This window comes from Antrostomus carolinensis, unplaced genomic scaffold, assembly GCF_000700745.2.
Source record: "Antrostomus carolinensis isolate BGI_N321 unplaced genomic scaffold, ASM70074v2 scaffold14830, whole genome shotgun sequence".
NCBI lineage: Eukaryota > Metazoa > Chordata > Aves > Caprimulgiformes > Caprimulgidae > Antrostomus > Antrostomus carolinensis.
Genome location: NW_010286597.1, coordinates 41768 through 67063, shown reverse-complemented (window position 1 = coordinate 67063; position 25296 = coordinate 41768). Strand labels below are relative to the sequence as shown.

At 40.8% G+C, this 25296-nt stretch overlaps 1 protein-coding gene across 1 annotated transcript in view; it reads right to left on the bottom strand.

Moving 5' to 3' along the window:
• MYO5A (myosin VA) overlaps window positions 1-25296 on the bottom strand; it is a 91477-nt gene that overhangs the window by 33776 nt on the left and 32405 nt on the right. Inside the window, exons 5-19 of the mRNA XM_010176738.1 lie at window positions 23888-24044; window positions 19598-19741; window positions 18281-18362; window positions 16910-17017; window positions 16293-16399; window positions 13537-13802; window positions 12875-12956; window positions 10204-10344; window positions 9290-9415; window positions 6998-7081; window positions 5658-5660; window positions 3402-3563; window positions 1324-1421; window positions 574-660; window positions 367-475 (exon numbers count right to left, since the gene is read on the bottom strand). Coding sequence (XP_010175040.1) covers window positions 367-475; window positions 574-660; window positions 1324-1421; window positions 3402-3563; window positions 5658-5660; window positions 6998-7081; window positions 9290-9415; window positions 10204-10344; window positions 12875-12956; window positions 13537-13802; window positions 16293-16399; window positions 16910-17017; window positions 18281-18362; window positions 19598-19741; window positions 23888-24044 — 1756 coding nt within the window. The remainder of the gene's footprint in view (window positions 1-366; window positions 476-573; window positions 661-1323; window positions 1422-3401; window positions 3564-5657; window positions 5661-6997; window positions 7082-9289; window positions 9416-10203; window positions 10345-12874; window positions 12957-13536; window positions 13803-16292; window positions 16400-16909; window positions 17018-18280; window positions 18363-19597; window positions 19742-23887; window positions 24045-25296) is intronic.

Below are 25296 nucleotides of genomic sequence, written 5' to 3'. Positions count from 1 at the left end.
TGACTTCAGCAAAGGAGTTGAGGGGAGCAGTGTGAAAGACACAAACACAAACACAGACAGAAACATCTCCACATTAGAAAAACTCCAGATAACTATATCTTACTTAAAAGCTGTGGATAATACAACTTGCCGTTAAGCAAGGCAAGGCTCACCCTCAATGCACCCACACTGAAAATCACCGTCTTCCTTTCCTGTGATACACTGGGAAATTCTACAGTTCCTGTGCTAATATTGGTCTTTTGGTACTTTGTAGAAGTACTAAAATAGTACTTCTACATCTTATTATTAAAATAGTGTGGCTATGAGAGATTAAGGGATGCTATCTCTACTTCAGATTCCAGATGCTCTCAGTACTAAGTTTAGTACCAAAATCAGCTTCTCCAGGACATTTTTACACGTCTGCTTTCGGTCACTAAGGACATCTCTCTGCTTCATCAGAACACGGTAACGGCTGAAGAACTCTTGGTATGTCCACCTGTCCCAAAAACAGAGACAGTGTCAGTCTCAACAATCAATAATTCTCTTAAAATGAAGAACTGCAGCTGAAAGCAATCTAAAAAGCAGCAAACACACCTGGAGGGGAAGCCAGCTGCACTGATTCGGATGGTCTCGAGGACACCACAAGCTCTCAGCTGCTGCACTGCCCGCTTTTCATCGAATCTACATAGGAATAAAAAGAACCTGTGGATGTGGGACTAGTTTTGCATTACCTGGGACCTCTGGCCTTGTGCACACCCAGGACAGGAGTGGCATGGAGGGGGAGCAGGGGTGGGATGTGACAGGTGGTTAACAAGTCCAGCTAGAGCTTCTGCAACTCAGCAACAACAGCAACAACAGAGGACAGCCTGACCGAGGAATTGCCCGAGCCTGTGGGCTGCTGCACACTGCTCGTCCTGTCCTGCTTCCCTCTGGCATGCCCAATAGCCATGGGAGTCTTTGTGCACCCAGATTTTAAGGAGATACTTGAGAAAAGCTCTAAGCAAGTTCATATATGAAAAAGAGATAAGGAATAAGATGTTGGAATCTGCAAAAGCAAGAGTGCAAACTGACAGTCACATTTAAAACAGTTGGCAATGAAAATCCTGGTATTTTTCTTCATGTATTGTCATAAACAAAAAAAAGCATCAGCAAGTATTTCTCTGTCTATTCATCCCAAAACATCTCCTGCTGTAAGTACACATACACAATAAGTAAGTCCCTAGCAAGAGAAAGGAGACACACCACTCCTGAGTGAGCAAAGTTTAGCAGAACAACAATCCTTCGAGGCCTTGGGCAATTCCCTCCCATGCACAGGCAACATGAACCATACATGAACCAGCTTACGTGAAGGGAAACTTGAAGTCGTTAGGCTTAATACAGCGCACGTAGTGTGGAGTTGTAGCATTCAGGGTTTCCATCAGCAGATGAAGAGAGTTTCGAAACTTTTTGAAAAAGAAAAAGGGAAAAACATCAGGGAATAGCCTCAATAAGCTCAGTCATGTTTGAGATAACTGCAGAAAGCAGTCTTAGGGATGTTTGCTTATTTGTAATAATGCTTTCAGTAATAAACACCAACTGGTTTTGGTTACGGCGATAGATTTTAGTTTCAGATACTGTCTTTGGGTGAATTATGTTACAGTGAGACTTTAAATGTCAGCCTTTACAGAAGTAAAGCTTCCATATCAGCATGTGATAAATTACAAAAACATGGGATAGAGTGAGTTATTTTCAGCTTTTGACTTTCTCGTGAGTTTTTTGTCTAATTCACCTCTTCATGACTAAACCTCATAGCATATTACTAAATAGCCATTTAGTTTAAAATAAATTTAAAATAATTAAAAACAGAGTGGTAAAAAAAGAAGTATTAATTTCTTCAGCTCCACTGATCCCAATGTCAGACCTACTGAAGAGAACTTTGAATGTCCAACATCTTAGAGTTTTAGGAACTCTACTATTAAAGTATCAAGACCACAAATACCTAACGTACTGCAGTGTATCCTTCTAACCACAGAATACCCTAATAGATAAAGACGACTATGAAAACACGTCTTAGATGTTTTAAACGTATCAGTATGGATTTCCCCCTTTCTGTTGAACTCATAATTCTAAGCCAACCTCTATTTCTACACAGAATATGATAAAAATCACTTTTGTATTAGCTTTCTTTAACATTTGTAAATTAATATACACAGTTGATTGACAGGAGTAGTATGACAGTACTCCTAACACTTCAACTCATAGTTTCAATCTGACAACAAAACTGTTAGGCCTCTATCAGCCTTAGGATACTGTCTGTCTGCAAAATCAGAAATGAAGTTCAAATTAAAAAGGTAACCGTGCAGGGGTTCTCTCGCATGGACTGCAGAAGACTGGTATTTGTAGCCTGTACCACCAACACACGCCAAGCAGATTTGTATTCTGTACAGTAGCATGAATAATCATTCCTACTCCCACCCACAGCATGACATGGCTTGCTTGGGAAGGTTATAGAGAAATTACGAATATCCAAATCAAACATTCTCTGAATTCTCTGATCCTCGCTTAGCAGTGTGACTAGCTCATGATACTGCACTTTGTTAGCATCTTTGTTAGGGGATCAACAACCGTCCAAGGCAGTGGACAAAGCCCAGACATTTTTGGTGATTTTATCAGAACTCTGAACACTTGAGAGACATGGGTGGTTCATCTTCAAGAATTGGCAGGGGACCCTGATACAAAGAACTTGGGCTCCCTGAGAGCTAATTTATATTCCAGGCTGTCCTACAGTAACATAAGAGTTATCATACAGACCTCCTGGAAGCTCCAGGCAAAAGAAGAATGCCACTGCTCACTAGCAAAGTGGTACAGGCTGGCAAGTAGATAAAAACTGAGTACTAAACTGTCACAAAAATTGCCCTTGCCTCCTATGTATAGTCTGAGGGACAATCTGTCATATATAAAGCACTGACTGGGGGCATAACCATCTTGAGAAAACACCTGTTAAATCTGATGAGTGGCAAGCAACAAAGTGAGTTCTCCAACCGTACTGATCTGCACACTTTTAATTCTGGCACATACACGTGGATATTTTATGTTCAGCCCACTGATAACTGGAACCAAGTTTTTTATTTGAGTCACACAATATGGCACATGATCAAAAAGACACAGAATAAGATTTCCAAAGCTTCTCAGCATTCAACATGTTAAATCTACTGTGAATAACATAGGTTTTGGTACCACAACAAGAACTGAGCTCCCTGAAATCGTGGCCCAAAAGGTATTAGGAATTATGGTATTATTTCCTCCAAACTGTAAGTCATAATCAGCTGCACCTCACTCAAAATCACAAGGGATCCCAAGAAACACCAGCACACCTTGAGACCTATGAGACAGAGGGAGGTAGATGGAGAGATACTTAGTAAGACCTGAATTTTTAAACTCACCTGATGTCCCACAGTTTTCTTATGCTCCTTGCTGGCTTGACCTGGCCTGGCCTTGGCTGGTTTTACAGCTGTTCGAGACAAAGGCACACGGCCTGAAGGGGTTGCCGATGTGGGACTGAGGACCTTCTCCTCATCCTGGAATAACTCTGGTAGCAGCTTAAACTGGTGTAACAGGAGGAAAAATACAGAGGGTAAGAATCCAGCAAGTGATTGCTTCCATTTGTGCCTAAGGTAGTTAGAATCCAGGCTCAGTTTTTGAAAGCACTGGGTTTTTGTTGAACTCCACATGGGGACAAATGCAAAAAAGCATTCAAGCTAGTAGTAGAGTGAGTAAGCCATGATTTAATACTAAAAATTTGGTGGGTTTGATCAGCGAGTCTCCTTTTTCCATAGAGCCAGCAATAGCTTCCATGTGAAACTGTTAGATACTGACAGCAGTTTCGTAAGTATCAATTGCAATTATACATGGCTGTTTTGATCTAAGAAGGAAACAACAGGGTCCTCTCATATTCCAGTGGCACATCAGACTCCTTTGTGGTTTAGAAATATCTAGGACTCTGAATAATCCAGCAGGCAACAAAGAATTTGTTCTTTTTCACTGCTTTATTGCTCTAAATTGAAATAATCAACTTAAAAGAGGAACCATCAACTAAAAAAAAAAAAATCAGCCAAATTTATCTGACAGAAGATCTACTCTCAGGCCAATGGAAGTGCAGGAAAAGCCTGAGACATCTTTCCAAATATCACTCTGGGCTTCCGGTTCCCTCTTTAATAGCTACAAAATGTACCCATAGATAATAGCTGCTTTGAAGTAACTTGTAATGAAAATGACTACCACTAGGTCTTTCTACTGACAACTACAGCACTTCGGAAGCATTATAAGAGCAAGAAAATCTGAACTTCTCTACCTGTCAATGAATAATCTTTTATCTAGCATCTGTGCATTTTCTCCCAAGAGACAGGAGCATTCAATTTTCAGTACTAGAAAGTGTTTGGGCTAAGCACAACCTACAAAATAAAACAATTGGTTTTGCCTTTTAACACTTGGTGAGCATGCACAATATCCAATGAAACATGCTGTGCAACAAAATGGTACTTGTGCTCTGTGGTTGTGCCAGCTGGGCTAGCAGAAGGCACCAAACAATCCTCAGTAGCATCCAGCACAGCACTCCAGCTTAAGATAATGACTATGAATGGTTCAAAGGTATCCTAAATTTCTGAACCAAAAAAGGAGTAACACAGCCTAGCTTCATCTCACCTAAATCTGCCAGATTAGGAGCACAATCACATTAGACCACCTCTGTAGCTGGTGGAAGAATGACATTTCCGAAGGGTGATTTAGCCCATTTCCTTCCACTGACTCAACAAAGAGTTCAGGATGATTGGGCCACCACCAGTGGAGTGAGTTGGTATGCACAGGCATCTGAGCTACAGAGCCAAGTCTTTTCATCCCATAAACAAACTTATTTGAATGCAATATGCTTTGTCTGAAACTCCTGATGCTCTCACACACCAGGGGTGGGGGTGGGAAGGGGGTTCCCAGAGTCTGCATTGCAGACGGATGAGCTCTTCTAAGCTATCAGTACATAAGTCTCATTCCCTTTTTCCAACCTGGGAAAATCTGCCTGTATAAATGGGCAAGTGCATGTCAAAGGCACCATTTTCATAGACGCCGCCTCAGTTACCACCTGCAGAAGAAAGAAGCGATGTATGGCCTTCTGCAGCAGAGGTCAACAGAGGAGAGCATTGCTGAGATGATCCACACTGTGGGGGCATACATGTTTTCATTGGTTTTGGTTTTCAGTGTCTTATCAATTTTCTTTGTTTTGCAGAACACTAGGAGTGTTCAAAGACAGGGAAAACACTGATCAAAGGGCAGATAATTCATGTGGTAGAAAACAAGCAAGCAAGCGTTTTTCCCTGTGATTTTTTCAGACTTAACAGACATGCTGCTAACAATCTTACAGATCACTTCTTTCAATACAGAGCCACAACAGAAGATTTTAACATGCCAGTAGCAAGCATAAAAGCTGAGGACTGTTGTATTGCCTTCATGATACATGCATGGAAAACTGAACTAGTTCAAAGAGGTCCTGTGGGCGGATTTCTAGAGAAGGCCAAAATAAATAGCTAAACACTACAGAGCCTGCCAAGAGCAGTATGTGTCATGCACTTTGGAAAGCAAAGAATCATTCGAGCTTTATGTAAGAGTGGGCATGGACAGGATGACAGATGATGCATTCAATTTAGAATTACCTTCTGTTGAATGTGCACAGCAAACCCAGAAAATAGCAACAACAACAAAAAAAATAAAAATCAGAAATGCAATCCCACTACAATTACTAATAAAGAGGGTATGCTGAAGAATAAAAATGAAAGATTCTTCTTTTGAAAATCTATTTTCATCACAGTTTATTCCTTTTTCTTTTTTTTTTTTAACATTGGTTTTGGTAAAATTTACCACTGGGGAAAAACATTGTGTTTTGTAGTGTTTATACTGAATTGATTCAACCTACTGAGCCTGTCTGAGCTGTTCCCTTGCTCTTATGGCAGTTATGTCCCCATCGTCCCTTACTCACTACTACAACCCCAGGAGCACCCCTGCACAGCGCACTGCCATGCCATGGCAGAGCCAGAGCCACATCGACAGCTGGTCCCCGCCAAACCCCCAAGGATGCCACCTGCCTCCCACACACACAGCAACTGACTTCACTCAAACCACTTCAACATTGCACTCTGCAGAAAGTCTGCTGTGGTTTTTCAATATACTACATGTTTTAATCACTTAGTTTCATATATCTGCTCAGAATAGAAACAGAAGAGAAAAATGTTGGTTTTCCTGATAGAATAGCATAATTTTAAATAGCCTGTCCTTGACACTCGGCTTCCTGGGCCATTAGAGCTAGCAAATTCCCAACAGCCATCACAGTGCAATGTGAAGTTAATTGCCTTTACATTTCAGAAGAGCACAACTAGCATTTTTGCCAGTAAAAAAAAGTAGACGATGCCACTGAAGGCCTGTTCTATAATATTCCTTCATGCAGTGTTTTTCAATTCAGATGTTATCTTTCTTTCACAGATATCAAGAAGGCCAGACTCTGTAAATTCTGGTTTGTGTCCTTAGGGTCTATACATTTCATTCCTCTCTCATTTTGCTTCTGGAACAGAACTTGTCTCTTCTCCAGAAATTTTCTGCTCAATTGTCAGGCCATAAACAAGGAGCTTCTGTCTTCAGATGACAAAATTAAGGGCTTAACTGTTAAGATTTCTTATACTGCTATAGTATATTGGAAGTCCCTGATGCCTTTACAGAAAATATAGCAAAGTTTTATGAAAAGTAAAACAAAAAAACCCAAACAAACAAACAGTGAAACCAGTGGCTAAATATAGACTGATCTTACATGGAGCAAAATTAGGCTACAGGACTTTCTAAATTAACACAGGTAGCCAAGTAAAACACAAACTACATTCAGTTTCAGTTGATCTGATACTAAGGGAGAAATATTTCCTAGGTTTATAAGAAATTTTATATGACCCTTAATTCAAGGATTCATTACTGCAAAAGAAGAAAAAAAAAAAAAAATCTTTATACTAACCTTACTTGATTTTAGGACTTTAATTTGTTCTTCATAAACTGTGTCTTTATTCTTTTCCAAAAAGCCTTCACATTGATATTCCACCTGAAAATCATAATTTTACAAAAACCATAAGTATTAAAAGTATTTAATAGGAATATTTTGCATGGAATTCACCAGCTGTAACACTGACATTTAAAATGGATAATTCTTGTCGATGTTGAAAATATCAGCTCCCAAGTGCATCTCTGTTAAATACAGATTTTCCTCAAAGAGAGTGCTTTCCAGTAAAACATAAAAACATATAGAGATGAATACTGTTATTGCCATATACCAGATATATTTTACTGCTGAGAGATGCTTGTGGTAGGACAGTACGATTGAATGGTTACCGTAAAGGTGAAGAATCAAACCGTGTGTTGAGCATCTCCTTCATTGAAGTTATCAGGGCTGCAAAATTGTGTGAAATCCAGATGCAACTGAGAACAAAGTATCTCATCTCATCTCATTAGCTGAGAGGCACTAAGTAGGTCTGCTTGCAGCTTATTATGAAAATGCCTCATTTGTACTCAGAAAGACTATCTTTACCAGGAGCGATAAAAAGTCTGAATGTTGTGACAATACATAACAATCCTCTACCACAGACCCACAGAGTCTCCTGGATGAAAGAACAGTCGGAGTGTCAGATAAAAGCCTAGTATTTATTTCACTGTCCTAATTCAAGGGAGAACAAAAACCAAAAACTATTGTCAAAACTCTATACCTTAGAATTTTACATTAATTAACATAACTCTCATGAAGTGTTTCATGCTACCTCTTCAATCTTGTATCAGCAGAAGTGCAGACTACAAAATACAAGAGCAGACCTTTATAGCAGTTTTACTCTTTCAGGGCACGCAGACTGACAGCCATCAGCAGCCCCCCTTTCAGTACAGCCACTTATCGGTGCTTGCACAATGACACTACACCCCAAGCTGTAAAACATTTTAAAAAATTCCTAGAGGGGAGGAAGGCAGAGGATCTCCCCAAGGTCCTCCCTGACCATTACCTTGCATACCATTAATGTTCTTACTGCAGAAGACAATGCCACGAGAGGGCAGCAGAATCTCTGCCTTCTCCCAGAGAAGACAATGTCAAGGCCCAGAGGTTACTAACCTGCCAGCTACAGCTTTATTTTTTTCCTTCAAAATGTCTGTATGCATTCACACAAGCACACAGGAAAGCATAAAATGCTTAGCACAGACAGCACGTCTGAGCTTAGAGCTTTGCCAATACCTGCTTGGAGCTACTTCTAGCTTTCCTTGGCCCTCACTGCTCAGACTAGGCACAGCAAAGCCTTGTTTTCAAATATCAAAGTTTAGCCTATTGAACAGTATATGAAATATTAATTAAACCCTCCTTGTTTTCTCACTCACCAAATAAAGCAGAACTCATGATCTAAACAGTTACAGAGATGTTCTCGCTGCTTTCATTAAGGTAACACTAGATGCCACAAGAACAGGACCTCTCTTCTATGCATAAATTCAAGAACCTGGGAGAAATCAAGTGGAGGCAAATAAAAGCTTCCAACCCTCCATGTCAGCACATCCAGACCTACTGATAAGAATCCCAGAGCTTCTCCAATTGTTTTTTTTATTACAAAGCTGACAATATTCTAAGGCAGCTTCTTTGTTTAACAGGACAATTATCTTAAAGAGGATTTTTAATTTTTTAATTTTATTTTAACCTGAGGAGCTGCTCAATTTGATGATGCATTGTGGGAACTGAACAACGCATGCACTCCACTGAGATATCCCTCGTCCAGCTTCCTAGAAATAGCTGTTCACTGACCAGCTGAGGTGAGGGTGGGAGCAGGACATACTGTTCCAGCGATAAGAAGGGTGTGTAGCATCTTTCCTACTTGTATGTTAAAACAGCAGCAAAAACAACATTGATTTGTTGTTGCTCTTTAGCTAAAACTACAGTGAGATACATGATTTCCCGTTTTGTCTATTTCTATAGCATAACTGGAATTGATACAACAATGCTGTGAATTGCAAATACACTAAGCTGTCATGTTGTGAAAAACGATGGTTAGTGGTTACAGCATGTGACAGCTCTCCTTTGTGTTCCTGGCTCTGCACAGCTGCCAGGTCAATGTTCTTCTCCTGAACGGGTGTACAGGCAGACACACATTTTGCAAGAAGCTGAGTAGAGCCAGGGATTCCACTGCCTGGTCACTGCCTGCAACAGCTGCCCACTGCAGGATCCCCTCCCATGGACATGCTGAGCAACACCACCCACGGAAAGAGGTACTGGAGGAAAAGTCCTTACCTTGTCAGCAAAGTGCTTGATGATAAAAGCCTTATTTGACAAACGTGGTTTTTCAAAGAGGGCACATTTATTCAAATGAGTATTGTATAGTTTTTGGGCCCAAGTGTCATCCGAGCCTTTTGGCATCTACAGAAGAGAACAAACAGCCATTCAAAATTCTTGAAAACTTTTCAGTATCGAAAGAAACTAAGAAGACAGGGGACAACACTTTGTGGTTTGCTTTCAAACTCCAACTCCTCAGATTTCCAGCACTGCCATAAGCAAGGAAGCTGGTAACCCGCTATGCACCTGCCTTTCTAATACTCTGGGCTGGGCACAGCCCAGCAGCAGGTGTAGCTGCCATGTGACACATATGATGCTAATAACGCTTCCAGTGTCACACACCTGAAGGTGGGGATCCAAGAGGTACATTATCTGACTGAGCAGCACTTCAGCAGGTCAGAACTCATCTGCCACCATTAGAGACTGCTTGTGATGCTTTGGGATACACCAGAACCCAAGCTGGGCTTCCACTGAAGTAGATACCACACGCTATACCCTGTACATGGCTTGGCATAAATTAAACTAAGATAAAACACAAAAGGTGAGAGACATCAAGCGAGAGCCAATGTGGAGAAATCTGACAGGACTGCACTTGCTACGCTTGGGAAAGAGAAAGTTGCCAGAGTCAAAACAAAGGTTGATCAGAGACCCAGAAACAGATAGAGACATGTGATGGAGAGGAGGGGGGAAAAAGCACGACTAAAACCATTTTTTCTCCTCTTGTATTTGCCAGTTCTGTTTGTACATTCTCCAAATGCTTTCAACAGCAGAGCATCAAAATGACGGCTGTACACAGATGAATTTTCCCCGTGAGGCCCCAGAAGCAGGATGGCTGATGACCTCTTTCTCTATGAAAGACCTTGAACACACACCTTGCACTCCTCATCCAACAGATCCAGAATTCCCATTTTGGCCTCTATAAGGTTGATGCAAGGCTGATTGTCGTAAAAATCAATCAAGGTCCATGGTATTTGTTCCTTCATATATTCTTCTTGTTCCAGCTTAAAGACATGCTACAGGGCAAAAAGAAAACAGTTTTCTGTGAAATAAAATGCAGAATAAATACATCAAACTCTCACTTGAATTCATCTTGGCACATTAATCCAGGCTGTCAAGTGACACGCTAGTTCAACTAAATAAAACCCTTTAACAAGTAAGTGTATGAAAAACTAATTAACCTTTTTTCCTGGCCTGAAAACAACAGACAAATTAAAGTGCTCATCCATGTTCTTTGCAAATAAGGTCTATTTTTTCCTATCTTTTTACTATATGTCCCACAATTACTATAAGCTCTTGTATCTTATAAAAAAACCAACACAAAACCCAGAAAAAGCCTCAAGTGCAGGAACAGCCACACACTTACGATTTTGAAATTATGACTACTGCTCTATTTCAAGTAAAATTTCACTATAAATACTTTTGCATTTCCTTGTAAAAGAACAGAGCTCCATTTTCTCTTAAATGGCTGCAGATTTTTTTCTAAGATGACGCATTGCATTAAAATACACTCTTCAGCAAAAACCTGCAAGAATGACTCTAGGAGTATTAGCACAAGAAATTCTTTAAGCAAAATTTGTGGAAGATTTCTCTTATGTGAAGATCAATAACAATGTAGTTGTATATGTATACAAAAATATTTTTTAAAAAAACCTGCACAGCTTTAATGAAGCATACATAGGACATGAATTAAAATTTCAGGAAAAAAAGATAGCAAGATATTAAACAAACTGTTGTCTTAATAGCAGAAGCACTTCTTTTAAAAACAAAAAGACTGCTGACTCCAGTTATTTTAGATGATGTTTTATTTCCCATTTAAATTTTAATGAACACTAACTGCTCTGGCAGGCAGAGCTGTACTCGGCACATACCCTACCTACAGCAAAGAGCAGCGCTGTGGGCAGGGCTCGGGGGGGTGCCACAAACACCCGCATCCCTGGAGCTGGCCTCGGTTGTCCCCCGAGCTCAGGGTACAACTCCACAAACGCCTCACAGCTCTCCGGCACCCACCTGCCAGACTGCAAAAAACTACCCTGACAATGCAGTATATCCCTTTTATTTCACTAGCCTAACGCCGTCCTTTCCAAAGCAGCACTCCTTAACAGTGCCCACGGGAGACATTCCCACCCTGCTGCTAACGGCTGCGTTACTCGCCGAGTTAATTCCTGACAGAGCCAATGGTAGCGTTGTACTGGTGAGTCATAGACAACCTAAGTCCTGAAAGAAAACACAAAACCATTTCTCCACTGCAAGGAATTAGCAATTATGTGGTAAAAAATGTCTTCAGACCTTATTTTCCTTACAGGTCGTGAGTGGCCAGGCAGGGGAGCGTGGCCAGGGAGGCCAGGCAGGTTGTGGAGGTATGAGTGGTAGCGGGGCAGTCCCCGAGCAGCCTGCCCTCAGCCAGGCTCAGGCTGCCCTGGCTGGCACATGAAGGTTTGCCAGCTGCCACCACAGCACAGGGGCTTAATTTAAAACAACTTCCACCCCGTGTACCTGCATAGCAGCCCAACAGGTCTGCATCCACCGACTCTGGGTTTGGTAGCTTGGCGGGGCATCAACAGAAAAGCCCCGTTGCCCTGTCCTTCATGAGACAAGAGCTTACAGCAACATCAAGAGAGGGAAGGGAACATGAGGATGGTGATCTTTACCGAAGAAGTGAACCCTTACAATTCTTACAGTGACCAGATTTTTGCTGTAGAGCTGAGAAAACTCCGAGATACCTTGCGCTTAGCAGTTATGACATCCCGCTTACGGAGCTAAAGCCAGCCATGGCATTACTAGCACGGAGAGGGCATGCTGGGGCTGGACAGTCCAGCCTCTCTCCAGCACTAACTTATACCTCGACATGCATCCCTGCTGCTGGGATGAACAACAGCGTGGGGGGATCCCATCCTGCGAGCACGCACCGCCGTGGAGGTACACTTGTAAAGAGAGCTCAACTCCCGTACTGCAGCACAGCCTAGCAACAGACCTGGTATAAACAACTTGCCTCATCATTATGCAGGTAAGATATATAATTAGAAACATCACTAAGGCTGAAGAGAGAGAGAATCGTGATCTCTCTGGAGGAGGGGGAAAAAGCGCTTCTTGCCACACGTCAGTCATCAACTTGATGATGCGGCTGAAAACCCTCAAAAACTAACGCCAGGAGAGGAAGCGCGGGTGGCACGTTTCCAGCAGCGCAGCCCCGCTCTCAGCTGCCCGTGCACAAGCTGTCGTTGGAGGTTACAGAGACACAGCTAACTCCAACTTCATCCAGACAGTGCTCTCATTGACAGGCAATCTCGGGGTCTTAATTGCCAAGCACTGCTTCTGTCTTATAATTGTTACTGTGATTGGAATTTCAAATAGTCCCACAGCAGCAGTTAGTCATAAAATCTATTTCTAGGAGATAGTCGATGTTCCCCCGTCCCCCAAAGCCCACGGCCAGGACAGCTGGTTAATAGACTGAAGGAATTCATCGTAATCACTGGGGACCCAATTAGCAGAATGGACTTGGGTGAGGGGAAAGGGAAGAGGAAATGCCAGTCATTTCCTACTTACCATATTGAACTGCTGCTGCAGTTTTTCGTTGGCATAGTTGATACAGAACTGTTCAAAGCTGTTGATTTCGAATGTCTCAAATCTAAAATATGCAGATACTCAAAATTACTAGTGCAGTGAAAAAATGAGGTTGAATGACCCCATCATTTTAAATTTCCTCCCTTCAGTCAAATTCATTGCATTATTCCAGGCATAAGCAACCACAGTCAAGCAAAAAAGCCCACAGGGAAATGGCAAACTGCAGTACATGGGCAATTCAGTGATGCTCCCTCTTTAGGCAGGGATTAGGAATATAGGGAAGGGACTGGTGTTCCCAGAGAGCATGTTAGCTATATTTGTCCTTTCTAGGAGTGTCACTCTGGAAGAACCATGAGATGACAACTCCCTTGTAACTTTCCCCAGTGCAATAGATAAAGGAACTATCAACAGCAAAAATCTGCAATTCCACTATAAATGTCAAACCTGAAAGTCAAGACAAAGTTCTTAAGACAGCATGTCAAAACTAAACACCTACTTTCTTCAGCTGGAATAAGCAGCTGCTAAGGGTTTGGGGCTTTTTGTGTAATCCACATAGCATTACATCTTTATCCTACATGATAAAGACAAAGATGCTCTGCAGTAAGATAATTAAGAGGTGTCATATCTCTGATGAAAAGACTCACCCATAAATGTCCAACACTCCAATGAAAGAATGCTGTTTCACAGTAGCATGAAGGGCTTTGTTCACATGATCTACAATCCAGTTAAAGAGATTAGCATAGATATGTTTGGCAAGTGCATCTCTGGCATTGATGGCATGAAGTTTAGAAATTGGTTTGATGTAGGTTTCGGTGGCAGTTGCAAGCTTCCTATGGCAAAGCCAGTGGGCCATCTCTTCATATTCCACGCCCATGAGGTCACAGAAGATGGTGAGAGGTTCATGCTTGGGCTAATAAAAACAATCTTGTTAGGTCTTGAAAAGGTATTACCAACAGCACACAGGCAATCATGCAATCAGAACTGCCTGCCTGCAGCGATCCAACAGGAAGCAGTAACAGCAGCTTCCTGAGCTCTTCCTCCTTCAAAACATAAAGTTCCCTACCCACTTATCACATTCACTTCGCTGAAGTAAATTAGTGAATCACAGTTTCCCCAAAGGCATTTTACCACACTTGTGTTCACCAAAAAGCCCCACACAGGGAACCTGCAACCTCTGCAATAATTAATCACCTGGCTTCACAGGGATGGACTTGGTATTTTGAATTCTTATAACTAACTGTCTCAGTTTTGAGCAAAGAAGCAAGACAACAGGACCTCAGCTGTGTGTTGGGGACAGAATGGACTACAGTTTCTGAGCAATGCTCTTGTCTGTTCATATACATCCACAGCAGGGAGTGACAGGTAACGGGACATCACGGCCCAAGCCAAGAAAGAAGAGGAAAAAGTGTGGAAGTGATTTAGTGGTCTGGTCTCAGTATGTAACACAGTATTTTCTCAGTGAATTCTGGAGTCGAGCATTAAGAGATTGGAGCATACAAGTTATGTTCTTTCAAACTGGATTGTACAACTGCAAAAACTGACCTCTGTTTAACTGTAAAATCAACTAGCCAGGCTTGCACATTGAGATGGACAGATAAGATTTCTGCATAAAAATCAGTGCAGTGCGTTTACCACTCCATGAGTTAAGATCCTACACCCCGTGACTAACAAGCAAACTGATAGCTAGAAATCAAGGAGGACAGACAGGTCTTTCCTCCTAAGGAACTCCCCTAACACTACTTCCTCATCACGTTCACTTTGCACCCGCTGGCTCAACAGCACGCTGACAAGCAGCGTCTTGACAAGGACAGATTACAGGGGACTGTTACTACATGCCCAGTAGCTTCAGGGTACATCAGCTTTCTTTCTCTGTTTCCACATCCTTCTGACTTCTCTGGGGCTTCTTCCAGTCCTTACAGCATTCAGGTCCCATGGCAGTGCTGTTACACCAGTTAACTGAGCAGGTCTTCTTTCAGTTTAGCCATACCACTTTAACTGGCTCAGGAAACAATAATAAAGTAATAATAATAATGAACGCTGCACAAAAGAGTGTCACATTAGGGTTACTCAAGCTGACACTAAACAAACTGATTCATCCAAACTGCATCATGCAGAGCCATTTGCTGAGCTCCCTGAAGCACCACAATCGTTATCACCATGCCAGTGCTTCCCAGGCAGACCAGTCTGCATCACAACAGAGCTCTGCAATGACACAGCTATTGTCAGGGAACAGCATGGCTCAGGTAGCCACGCCATTGAGCAGACATTCACTGCTGCCTGCTAGATGCTTCAGGATAGGATTGCACAGGAACTTGCAGCTTTGTACTAGCTCATTCAGTAGGGGTTCCTGCATCAGAGATACCCATTACAACACAGGCTAGCTCATCATGTCCTGGGGCTCATCAGTTTTCTACCTGTGATCATTAAATGACACTCTCTTTGTAGTGAAAATCTTTTTAAGACACACCAAAGAGCCAGGTTATTGCTGTGGTTTCACAGCACCTATCCACTGGATCGCACAGACAGATGGTGTCAGACCAGGCACACTGATCATCGGTGGCCCGATAAAGGACCTGTTGTCTCAGCTCCAGAAACTGCTACTGCAGATTCTTGAGAAAGTCACCAAAAGTAAAATGAGAAAAAAACCCTGCAATTGTTGCTACTCTTTGAAGTGAGAGAAAGATGAAGGCTATGTAGTCCAGCAGCAGACATTCAAGGAAAGGCAAAAGGAGAAACTGGACATCTGTGAATCCAAGGAAGAGTGACAAGCCAGATCTGTCTTGTTTCTTGTCTCCAGAATACGGACTTCAGTAAGAAGCCTTGGTCCTCACTGAATGAGCAGGTTTTTTTCAAATCAGACTATGCAGGTCCTCACTGGTGACCTCCACAAAGGTACAAAGGACTGATAAAACCACAAGACTTGAGTCACACTAATCATATCTATATATCCTATGCTCCTGTCTAAACATCCCAGAAGACTTCGCAAAGCATTTGCTTTGCAATTGTTTAGGTCAGCTTGGCATTTAACATTAAGAAAAACATCCTGCAAAGTATTTACTGTGGGTGGGGAATGTATTAATGTATGAATATAAAGATCTATATACCTGGACTTCAAAGCTAGCCTGTCCTGCAGACTTTTCTAGGAGAGATCAGTTACAGTTTTGAAACAAAATTAAGACAGACACTGTTATAATACAGAGAGTACTGTCTGAAGGTTCTAAACCGAGAAGAGCTGAATCCATCTGCAAAAAGAACTGTGAAAATGTCAACAAATTATAAATAAACACATTGCTTGTGTTTTTATATTGTTACTCTTCTTCAGAAGAGGTCCCTGCAAACAAGCAGAAGGCAGAACCTGTTAGAGTAGAAACCATGCCCCTTCAGCTCATCTACTACTCACAGGAACAGTGCAGCTGTCAGAATCCCGAGATGCAAATTCCACGTTGCCCAAGTGAAGGATGCCAGCAAGAATTCGAAAAATTCCCATCTGGTAGGAATCACTAATCCCTGAAAAATTATGAATGAAATGTTTTGAATGGAGAGAGAAGTAAAGAACCACAACCTGAAGGTGACGGGAAAAAAAAATATTAAGAAGATAAAAGCTGCCACCAGTGCGTGTTCTTTTTCCAGAGAATTTGGTATGTGAAAGTGCTGATTGGCTCCACTTCTATTAAAAACATTTTACAATCAGATGCAAAAAAAGATCCATTAAAATGAACTATTTAATTTGTTGTTTCAAATTGCTTTATCAGTGACCTCCATCACTGTATATGCTACACCAAGGTAATCCACCATTTATTTGTGTTCATATAACGTATCCTACTCCTACACTAGATATGTGACTCCACTGCAATTTAAATACCTTCTTAATGTGACAAAAAGTACCTCAATCCCAAAGTTTATCCAACTCCTATTTTTAAACACAACAGTGTACGAAGAAAATATACATCAATAATACAGAAAACACTTGCTAGTGTATCAGATTTGGGGTACGACTGTGTTTTACAAATTACCTACCCAGCAAAGTGCAGGCCTGCCTGGTGTTTACCATTTCCTTGGCATCATCAACACCATCAATCACAGGGCTTCCACCTTGCTTCGTATAGTGAAAGTAATTTGCATTCCCTGTAAGAGAAAAAGCCAAATCTTTTGCACATACCAAGGCAAAAATTCACAGTACATCTGTAAAGCTGTGTAATGATTAAGTTGCTCTTGGCAGAATCCATGACTTGAAATACGTCATTATATTTTTATTTCCTGGCTCACAGGACCCACTTATTCTGGAAAAAAATTTTTTCAAGGTTTAACAGTGCAAACAAGTATTCTTAAGCTACCTGGTTCCTACAATAGGCCCTCAAGCATATTCTCTACCTAACCTTGAGTATCTGTGATCTGCTCTGGCTGAGAAGTCGTGGTTGGAGAACTGATAGCTTCATACCACTCTGGGGACAGCCCTGGGCTTCACTGGGAGAGAAGCAGCTCTCCCGGGCAAATTTCTGCTATTTCAGTGGCCATGCTTCCAGCTGCAGTAACAGACTCCTTTTCTTCTGATCTGTTAAGGTTTTGAGAATGCTGAAAGAGGAGCCTGCTAAATGGCTTCCTTAGTTATAATTACATCAGTTCCTTTCTTTCCTGTGTCAGCAGATGTGAATCCTAAATGTGCCAGGCTGGTGCAGAGGAGCAGAGAAACACATCAAAACCAGAATGATATATCACAAATCAGCACTGACAGGCTGTGCATTTTCCCACTATGAAGCTAACTTTTAAAAACATACAAGAAGCACTGAAATTTATATTGAATTTTTAAAATTATGAGGTATTGCCTGTCCCAAGGTCATCATAATGCCTTTCTTTTACAAAATACCAGTTCCTGTTAAATGAGAAACCTTTCCCTTATCAACATTTTAATTTGAAAAATGAAAACTTTCACTTATCAGTTTTGTGATCACCAAGTTAGCAGAGATGGTAAAGTAATTGTTGGTAACAGCCTAAGTGAAAGTATGCAGATGCAAAATAAGCTTTTCAGAAATGGTATAATTGTCTAGCAGCTGGAGCCATGAAAAAATGGTTTTAAAGGACCAAGAGAAGAGAATTTCACACTTGCCACTGGAAAGCTACTCTGGAATCCAGGACACAGTAAGTTCTAGTGATTACAACTGCAGTGTATTAGTGTGCTAAATAAACAAATTTGTTACTTTCATTTTATCTAAAAACAATGAAGTCTCAGATCCGCAATTTTAGTTACTTTCCATATATTTTAGTATTTTAAGGTTTAAAAGTTTAGAACTTAAAAGCCAGCAATTCTTCTTTTGGTTCTATGGCTCAAAAAGCTCAGAGATGCTGCTTTGAACCTACAGTTGCACAACAGAATGAATGTGAATTTCATACCTAATCGTAGAGTTTTAAACTCAGGTAATGCTGCAGAGGCACATAGTTGGTAAAAGATGTGGTAATTTCTCTCCTCTTCTGCCTTTAAAAAGAAAGGAATTGATTATTTTTCACAACTTAACAAATGCCAGAAACATCCACGAGTAGAAAAGATCTACTATGTTTAATGCTTTCTCTAGCATTACATTAAAAGCATACAAGCCATAAGAAAAAGGAAAGATAAATCAACATTTATCATTTCCTTCTTGATTAATTCAATCCATTTTCAACAGCAAGAAGCATGCAGGTATTTTCATTTCAAAAAGTGTATGATTTCACTTTTCAGAACTGTGGATTACTATTAAATATAGATCAGGATTCTATGGGTGGGTAAAATGATCATACTCAAAAGCTTTTCATTTTCCAAAAATAACTAATACCATTCGCCTCAGCATTTATAATAAGCTGGTGAAAGGAGTCTCTTTCTTGACAAAGCAAAGCTGGAATTTTAAAATTAAGGACAAACACAGCTTAGGAGGTTATGACTCATGACCAACACCATAATTCTGAACTTAAGCACTCTAGATTTCATAACTTCGAAACAACAAAAAAACCCAGAAAAGTACTCTCAGGTAAACTACGTGCAAGAAGAATCTCTTGGTTTTAAGATGTACTGCAGTACTTCACCTAACACTCCTACACAGTGCAAACTGTAATTATTTGCTTTATACCTTTAGACAGCCAGTCAAGGATAAGTCCAGTTTTACTAAAATCTAGACAATAAGGCAGTCAGAGATAGATAGGAAGTGTGGGAGACAAAAAGGTTGTGGATCGGCTCAAGTATGAAATACCAAAATGAGACTTGAAGAAGGACAAGATTACATAATCTCATTTGCTTAAATAATGGCAATTAAGACTCATTCATAATTACTGCGACAGCAGTGAGATTTAAAGAGACTGCAAGTGAGCTAAGATGGCAGCTTTACAAACCAAAACAGGAAGCTCTTCTTGAGCATGAGTGGTTTTTCTGCTAGGTTTTGAAGCCCTACTCTGTAATACGACAGTAAGCACAAACTCCTATCTAGTAGTGCATTGAAGGGATTTTATGCTTAAATACACAGCCTTTTTAATACACGTTTTACAACTACAAATAATTCCTATAATGAAGAGCTGACTTGGTTTTCCTTCTCTCCCCCCTCCCCACAAGTGCTATATTACAAATACACTATTACAGCCATCTCTTAGGAGAGATACCTAGTATCAGCAAGCAACAGCTTTTTAATTTTTCTTTAAGCATAGTCACAGAAATATATAAGAAGAAGAGTGCATAAGTGTTACCTGAAACACCACTCTTGATTTTTCCAAGAGGTAAGTTCTCATGTTAGCACCAATGATTCGATATCTCTTATCAAAACCAATTTCAATATATTTCCCAAAGCGACTGCTGTTGTCATTCCTTGTAGTTTTGGCATTTCCAATAGACTGAAAAAAGGGAATACTGTAAAGGTTAAACAGCTTCTAGAAATTATCAAATTACTGAATCACCTACATGGCTCATAAACACTTAACTTTAATTTTGTCCTGTTTTCAAAATAATCAAGAATTTAATAAAGAACAATCTCCACCTGGTAAGCAAGTTACATCAAAATAAGGTTACTTCATTGACAGAAGATCTGAGGCTGATCTTCCTAGCAATGATTTCACTTCAACATAGATCAATTTTCCAGCTAAAAATCCTTTCTCGTTCTCTGAAGTCTTTTAAAAGGACTTAAAGAATCTAACAGAATGCTCATATACACTCAGATTTCTTCTAAGGACTTAACAAAACTGTAACAATTATTTCACACAGTATATATTCATCTATGTATGCATACAGATAATAGGTATAATACTTGCAACCTCTGTGAGTCTACCTATGATAAACCATAGTCAAGCAAACAGTCCCTATGTTCTGTCTGGCTAACAGTTTATTATTATTATTACTCTATAATCAACCCCATTTCCAAACTATTTCTGCAAACATATAATTATAAAATATTTACTATGTGCCTAAATATAATCTAAAAATTAACACGTATAGACTCACATCATTTGCCTGAAACGGAATCCTTTCCATAGCAGCTTGGTTACTGACTCAGATACAGTCTTCAATGCTGCCCTACATGCCTAACTTCCTTAGATTAATTCAATATGACTTCATATGCAATAAAGAGTATTTAATGTATTTCCTCCATAGTATGTAGTCTTGGGATGCCCAGGGCAAATTATGACCGGGGTTCCTAAATGGTCTTGGTCTCATCAGTGTCAGGATTCATTCCACAACAGGTACTAGCTAGAAATTTCAACTTTGAGGCATGCAAATCACAACACGTTAAACTTCAAGGAAAAGCATTTTCTCTTCCCAATTAGATCATGTTTTAGTCATCATAGAGCAATTTGCCTTTAGAAAAATTCCTGAAGATATCTCTGTATCAGTTTTTTTTTCAGGAATGGCATTTGGAATAATCTGGATTCAGCACACTGCCTTTTATCACATGCCACTGCCTGTATGGTATCCAAGTGCACTGTAACTAAAGAATGCAGAGTTGCATCTGTGTCCTTGTTTCCTAGTTCACGTAGCCATCCACGGAAACTCTGTACTGAAATAAAGCTTGGGAAGAACACATGAGAGCAAATAGCAATGCTGAGTATCGTGATTCCGAATCTGTAAAGCAAAGGCCAGTAAAGAGGTAAGGGCTAGCAGGGTAGAGCATGGGAAGCGGGGATTAGACTTCAGAGAGCCCGTTATGGCAGCAGCAGCACGCACGCCCGACCGAGCAGATGTCACAGTGGCATCAGAGGAACAGTTGCTGTAGAGGATGTCAGAACAAATTGCATCTCTGCAGTTCTAAGAAATACTGGATTCATTCAAACTGAACATACTCCAACTGCATTTCTTGTGTTTTAAAATTATTGCTACTGTGATGTATTTTGTTGGTGGTGGTACCAATGCAATATTGCAATATTTTCAGAAACCGATTATTACTTTGAAAGGTATTACTTATAAAAACAGTTAAGAAAGTCTTTGGTATTGTAAGATTGCTTACTAGAGTACATAGTAAGCTCTACAATTAGCATAGCTATACAGGGTAACAAAGAATGAGAAGCAGGAAATTACGTATAAAGATGTGTTTTAAGACTTGACAATTTCTACATTTGCAATAGCAAAACTGTAGATAGTCATTGACTACAAAACTAATTATTCAAATACTTGTTAGAAATGTGTAGTGGCCACTTGATAATACAGAGTATTTAGTGGGCAAAGATGATGTGAAATTCCAACACTAAAATGCTCATAAAATGCTGATGTTTAGGTTATCCAAATAGAAATTAAAACATAAAATAGCCTTCTGCTCCAAATATTTTATAATCAACTTAGAAAATGAGGAGTTTCCTGTTTCTAAAATGAATTACTCATTTGCTTCCTACTCTAATGGGTTAATTTGTGTTTCTGCTGATTTATCAACTGAAGAGTTTGAAACATTAATTTTGCTATCCTAGAGACTGCCTCAACACAAGATTGCACAACACCCAGTCTAATGCTTATTTAAAATCCAAGTGTCTGAAGTTAAAAGGGAAACTTTCATCCAGTTATAACGATGCTTAAAGTAATTGAAATTTTATATATACTCAGCTTCATGAAATTATTGTTTTCCCTAGAAAATAAAAATAAAGCACCACCATTGTTTTTCTAGTGGATAAAAAAAGTGTGGGCGGAAAGTTCATTTTTAGTCCTCAATTTAAATTTCCTTGCATTGGAAATTAAATCAGACAATCAGTGGTGAGCTGACGGCCACTGACTGGGAGGTGGGGTCCAAGGCGTGAGAGAGAAGGATGTTTGGTTTAGGCTTTGAGACCAAACAAAAGAAGTGGCCCAGGGAAACTGGTAGATGGTTTGTATTTCACACAGCAAACAAACAGGAAACTGTAGACGTGTCCTGCAGAGCCTCTTACTGCAGATGACACAGCAGACAAGCGATGAGGACACGGCCGCCTGCCTGGCCCCAGGTACCACCTCCATGGTATGCAGGGGACGGCAGAAGGGGAGTACGGCACCCCTGGTCCTGTTAGCCACGCACCAAATCTCAACATGGCCAAGGATGGTTCGACACTTACTGCAAACGCTGGAGCAGGGAAAGGAGTACTCTGGGGTTATCTCACACCTGCAAAATTGCTGTTGCTCCCAAGGGCCCAGGCTGCTTCTGCCAAGGTAGGCGCAGCTCAAGACAAGGCTCAGCTCCCCTGGCTTCCTCCCATAGCTGGACATTTGGATCCCACAACAGCAGAGCCCACTGCTCATCACAGCACAGCTTGTTTTATCCCACGCAACAGTATCAAAACACCACACAGCACCACAAACCAGGCACAATTACCTTGTGACAGAACACACACAACTCTGATGGGGCAGCTATAGTTTGAGTGTCATGAACTCCTCATGCCAGGAGGAAAGAAGGAATAAAACATAGTTCATTTTTAAATATACCTGAGAAAGAAAACAATGGCAGCATTTTGCATTTCACATTTCACTTCGTGCGCTCTATTTACTCATGTATATCCACTAGTACTTCACACTATTGCACAGAGATGCTAAACATTTACCAAGGCATCAGCTGTCCTAGGCATTTTCTTGGGTCATCCACAGGCCTGCGCATGTGCGTGCCTATAGACAGAACTACTTCTCTCAAGGAATTCCCCCAAGACTGCTTCTCTCTGGTAAATGATTTCTTAACATAGTTCCTTAACTTCGGCTACAACTTGAATCTACACAAAGGGAAAGACACAAAACCCAATTCAGATGAGCCAAAGAAATGTTTTCTGCTGGGCCACGACACCAGAATTATAGCATCTCCCGAGCTTCCTGGAAAACATAGATCCTGAAGCAGGAGGGAACTGTACACATTATCTCACAGTCTATTGACAGCAGCTACACTCCCAAGCTAATGGCTTTGGGACTTGGCTACTGTTAGTTACAGACATTTCAAGAACTGAAACATTAGCCTGAGCCAATTATAGCGAAATTACATCTTCTGCCATTTCTTCCCTGGTGAAACTGTGCGCACCTCATACAACATTGCTTTCTCCGTCTACCTTCCCTAATCACACTTCCTAAGAGTGAACATTTGCTTTACTCAACAACTCTCTTCACTTGAAAGTATAAGCCACCTTCCCCCACTGTGTGATGTACAAATTCAGTGGGTAAGACCAGAAGTTTTAATCCTCTTTGGAATTTTACACACAAAAACAGCCTTCTGCACTTCCATTTGGCCAGCAGTCTGGGAACTACCAGTGCCACAAAGCTTAATAGATTTAAAACAGTATTCATATAAAAATTACTTTGTTATGTGAAATACATTAACAATACTGAAACATTACCTCCTGTCTTCTCTGGATATTTCATAAGTACTACAAAAAATGATGCCTAAAACACCTCCTGGTAAATGGATTAAACACAAAACTTTAAAATATCTTCATTCTATGTTCTTTGATCCTTAAAAAAGGTATGGATTGCTTTCTCTACTGAATGCTTATGTTAGCCCCAGAATAATAACTGCAGCTGGAGGGTGGAGGTTAGTGCAGTAACTCTCTTACCTCCATGATAGGGTTGGAGGCCAAGACTTTCTCCTCAACATTGGCTTCACTGGCAGATCCACTGACCGTGGCAAAGTACCTCATGGCATATTTAGCAGAGACGGTCTTTCCAGCTCCAGATTCTCCACTGACAATGATTGACTGATTTCGCTCATCTCTGAAACACAAGGACATGTTAATTACCAGCTGTTCTCTCAAGGACACTTATTTTTTGTGTCCTCAACTTGGAAACAGCCCTTCCACCATAGATGTTATCAACACAGCAATAATGTAAATGCAAGTGGCAGAAACAAGGCTGTCAGTGACCAAGCTGCCTGAACGGCTGATGACTGTCTGGGATCGGGATGCTCAGTCAGGGCTGATGCTGCTGCCACAGCCCAGCCAGCCAGCAGAGCTGCTCCACAGAACCTGGCTACACTAAAGCACCTGTTACTACTATTCGCTACGTGCTTCTGCAGCTACTTCTAACCAGAGTCTTGGGTAAAGTACTCCACTAAATTATCAGTGCTCATTAGTAACCATCATTAATGCCATCTAACAGATAGAGAAATCAACAGCGGTCACCAATGGAAACCTTTTGTCCTTCTGAACTAATAATCACCAGCTTTTCCCGGAATTGCTCTGAATCTGAAAAATTCAAGCAGGGCTGTTCAGAACACAAATAGCAGCTCTGGAGCAAAGATGATCCCTTTGTTGTGAAGTAATTTATTCTCATTTTTTAAAAAAAAGTCTCCAAAAAAAAACCTCAAAGAGGGCTCTATCCATAAACCCCAACTGTATGACTAATAAACACAATACAAAATAACAAGGCTAGAAAATAGCAATTATATAGCCTGTATCCTTTAAAACAAAGGCCATATATGTTTTATAGAGTATTTTACATTTCCAAAGCAAAATAAGTTAAAATGAATGATATTTCAAAATAATCCTATGAGTTGGGTGAGCTTAACTCTAACTTACATACTGTAAAGTGGAGTAAGAAGGAATAAAATTTTACCCCAAAGAATTTCAGAGCTGGGGCTGGAACACAGAAAGCACGGCCAAGGCCCCGAGCAGGCGGCACTTACAGCACAGAGACCGTGAATGAAATTTCAGGCACGCACACGTTCAGGCAGCACATACCGAATCTGCACAGCCTCCGAACGCCTGCTGAGGCCACCGGTAAATGCTATGCAGGGGGAGTGAAGAAATATGCATGGGAAGAACTACTTGTGGTTTCTGTACCTAAAGATCCTCCAGGAGATCTGGGGTTCCATGTCTGAGATTGTCAAAAAGAAGCTGCTGATGATATTATTGTGATAGTTTCACGGGGTTAGCCCTCAGCTAGCAGCCATTCACCCACTTCCCCCCCACCCCCAGAGGATAGGGGAGAGGATTGGGGGGACAAGGAAAAGGAGACTTGTAGGTTG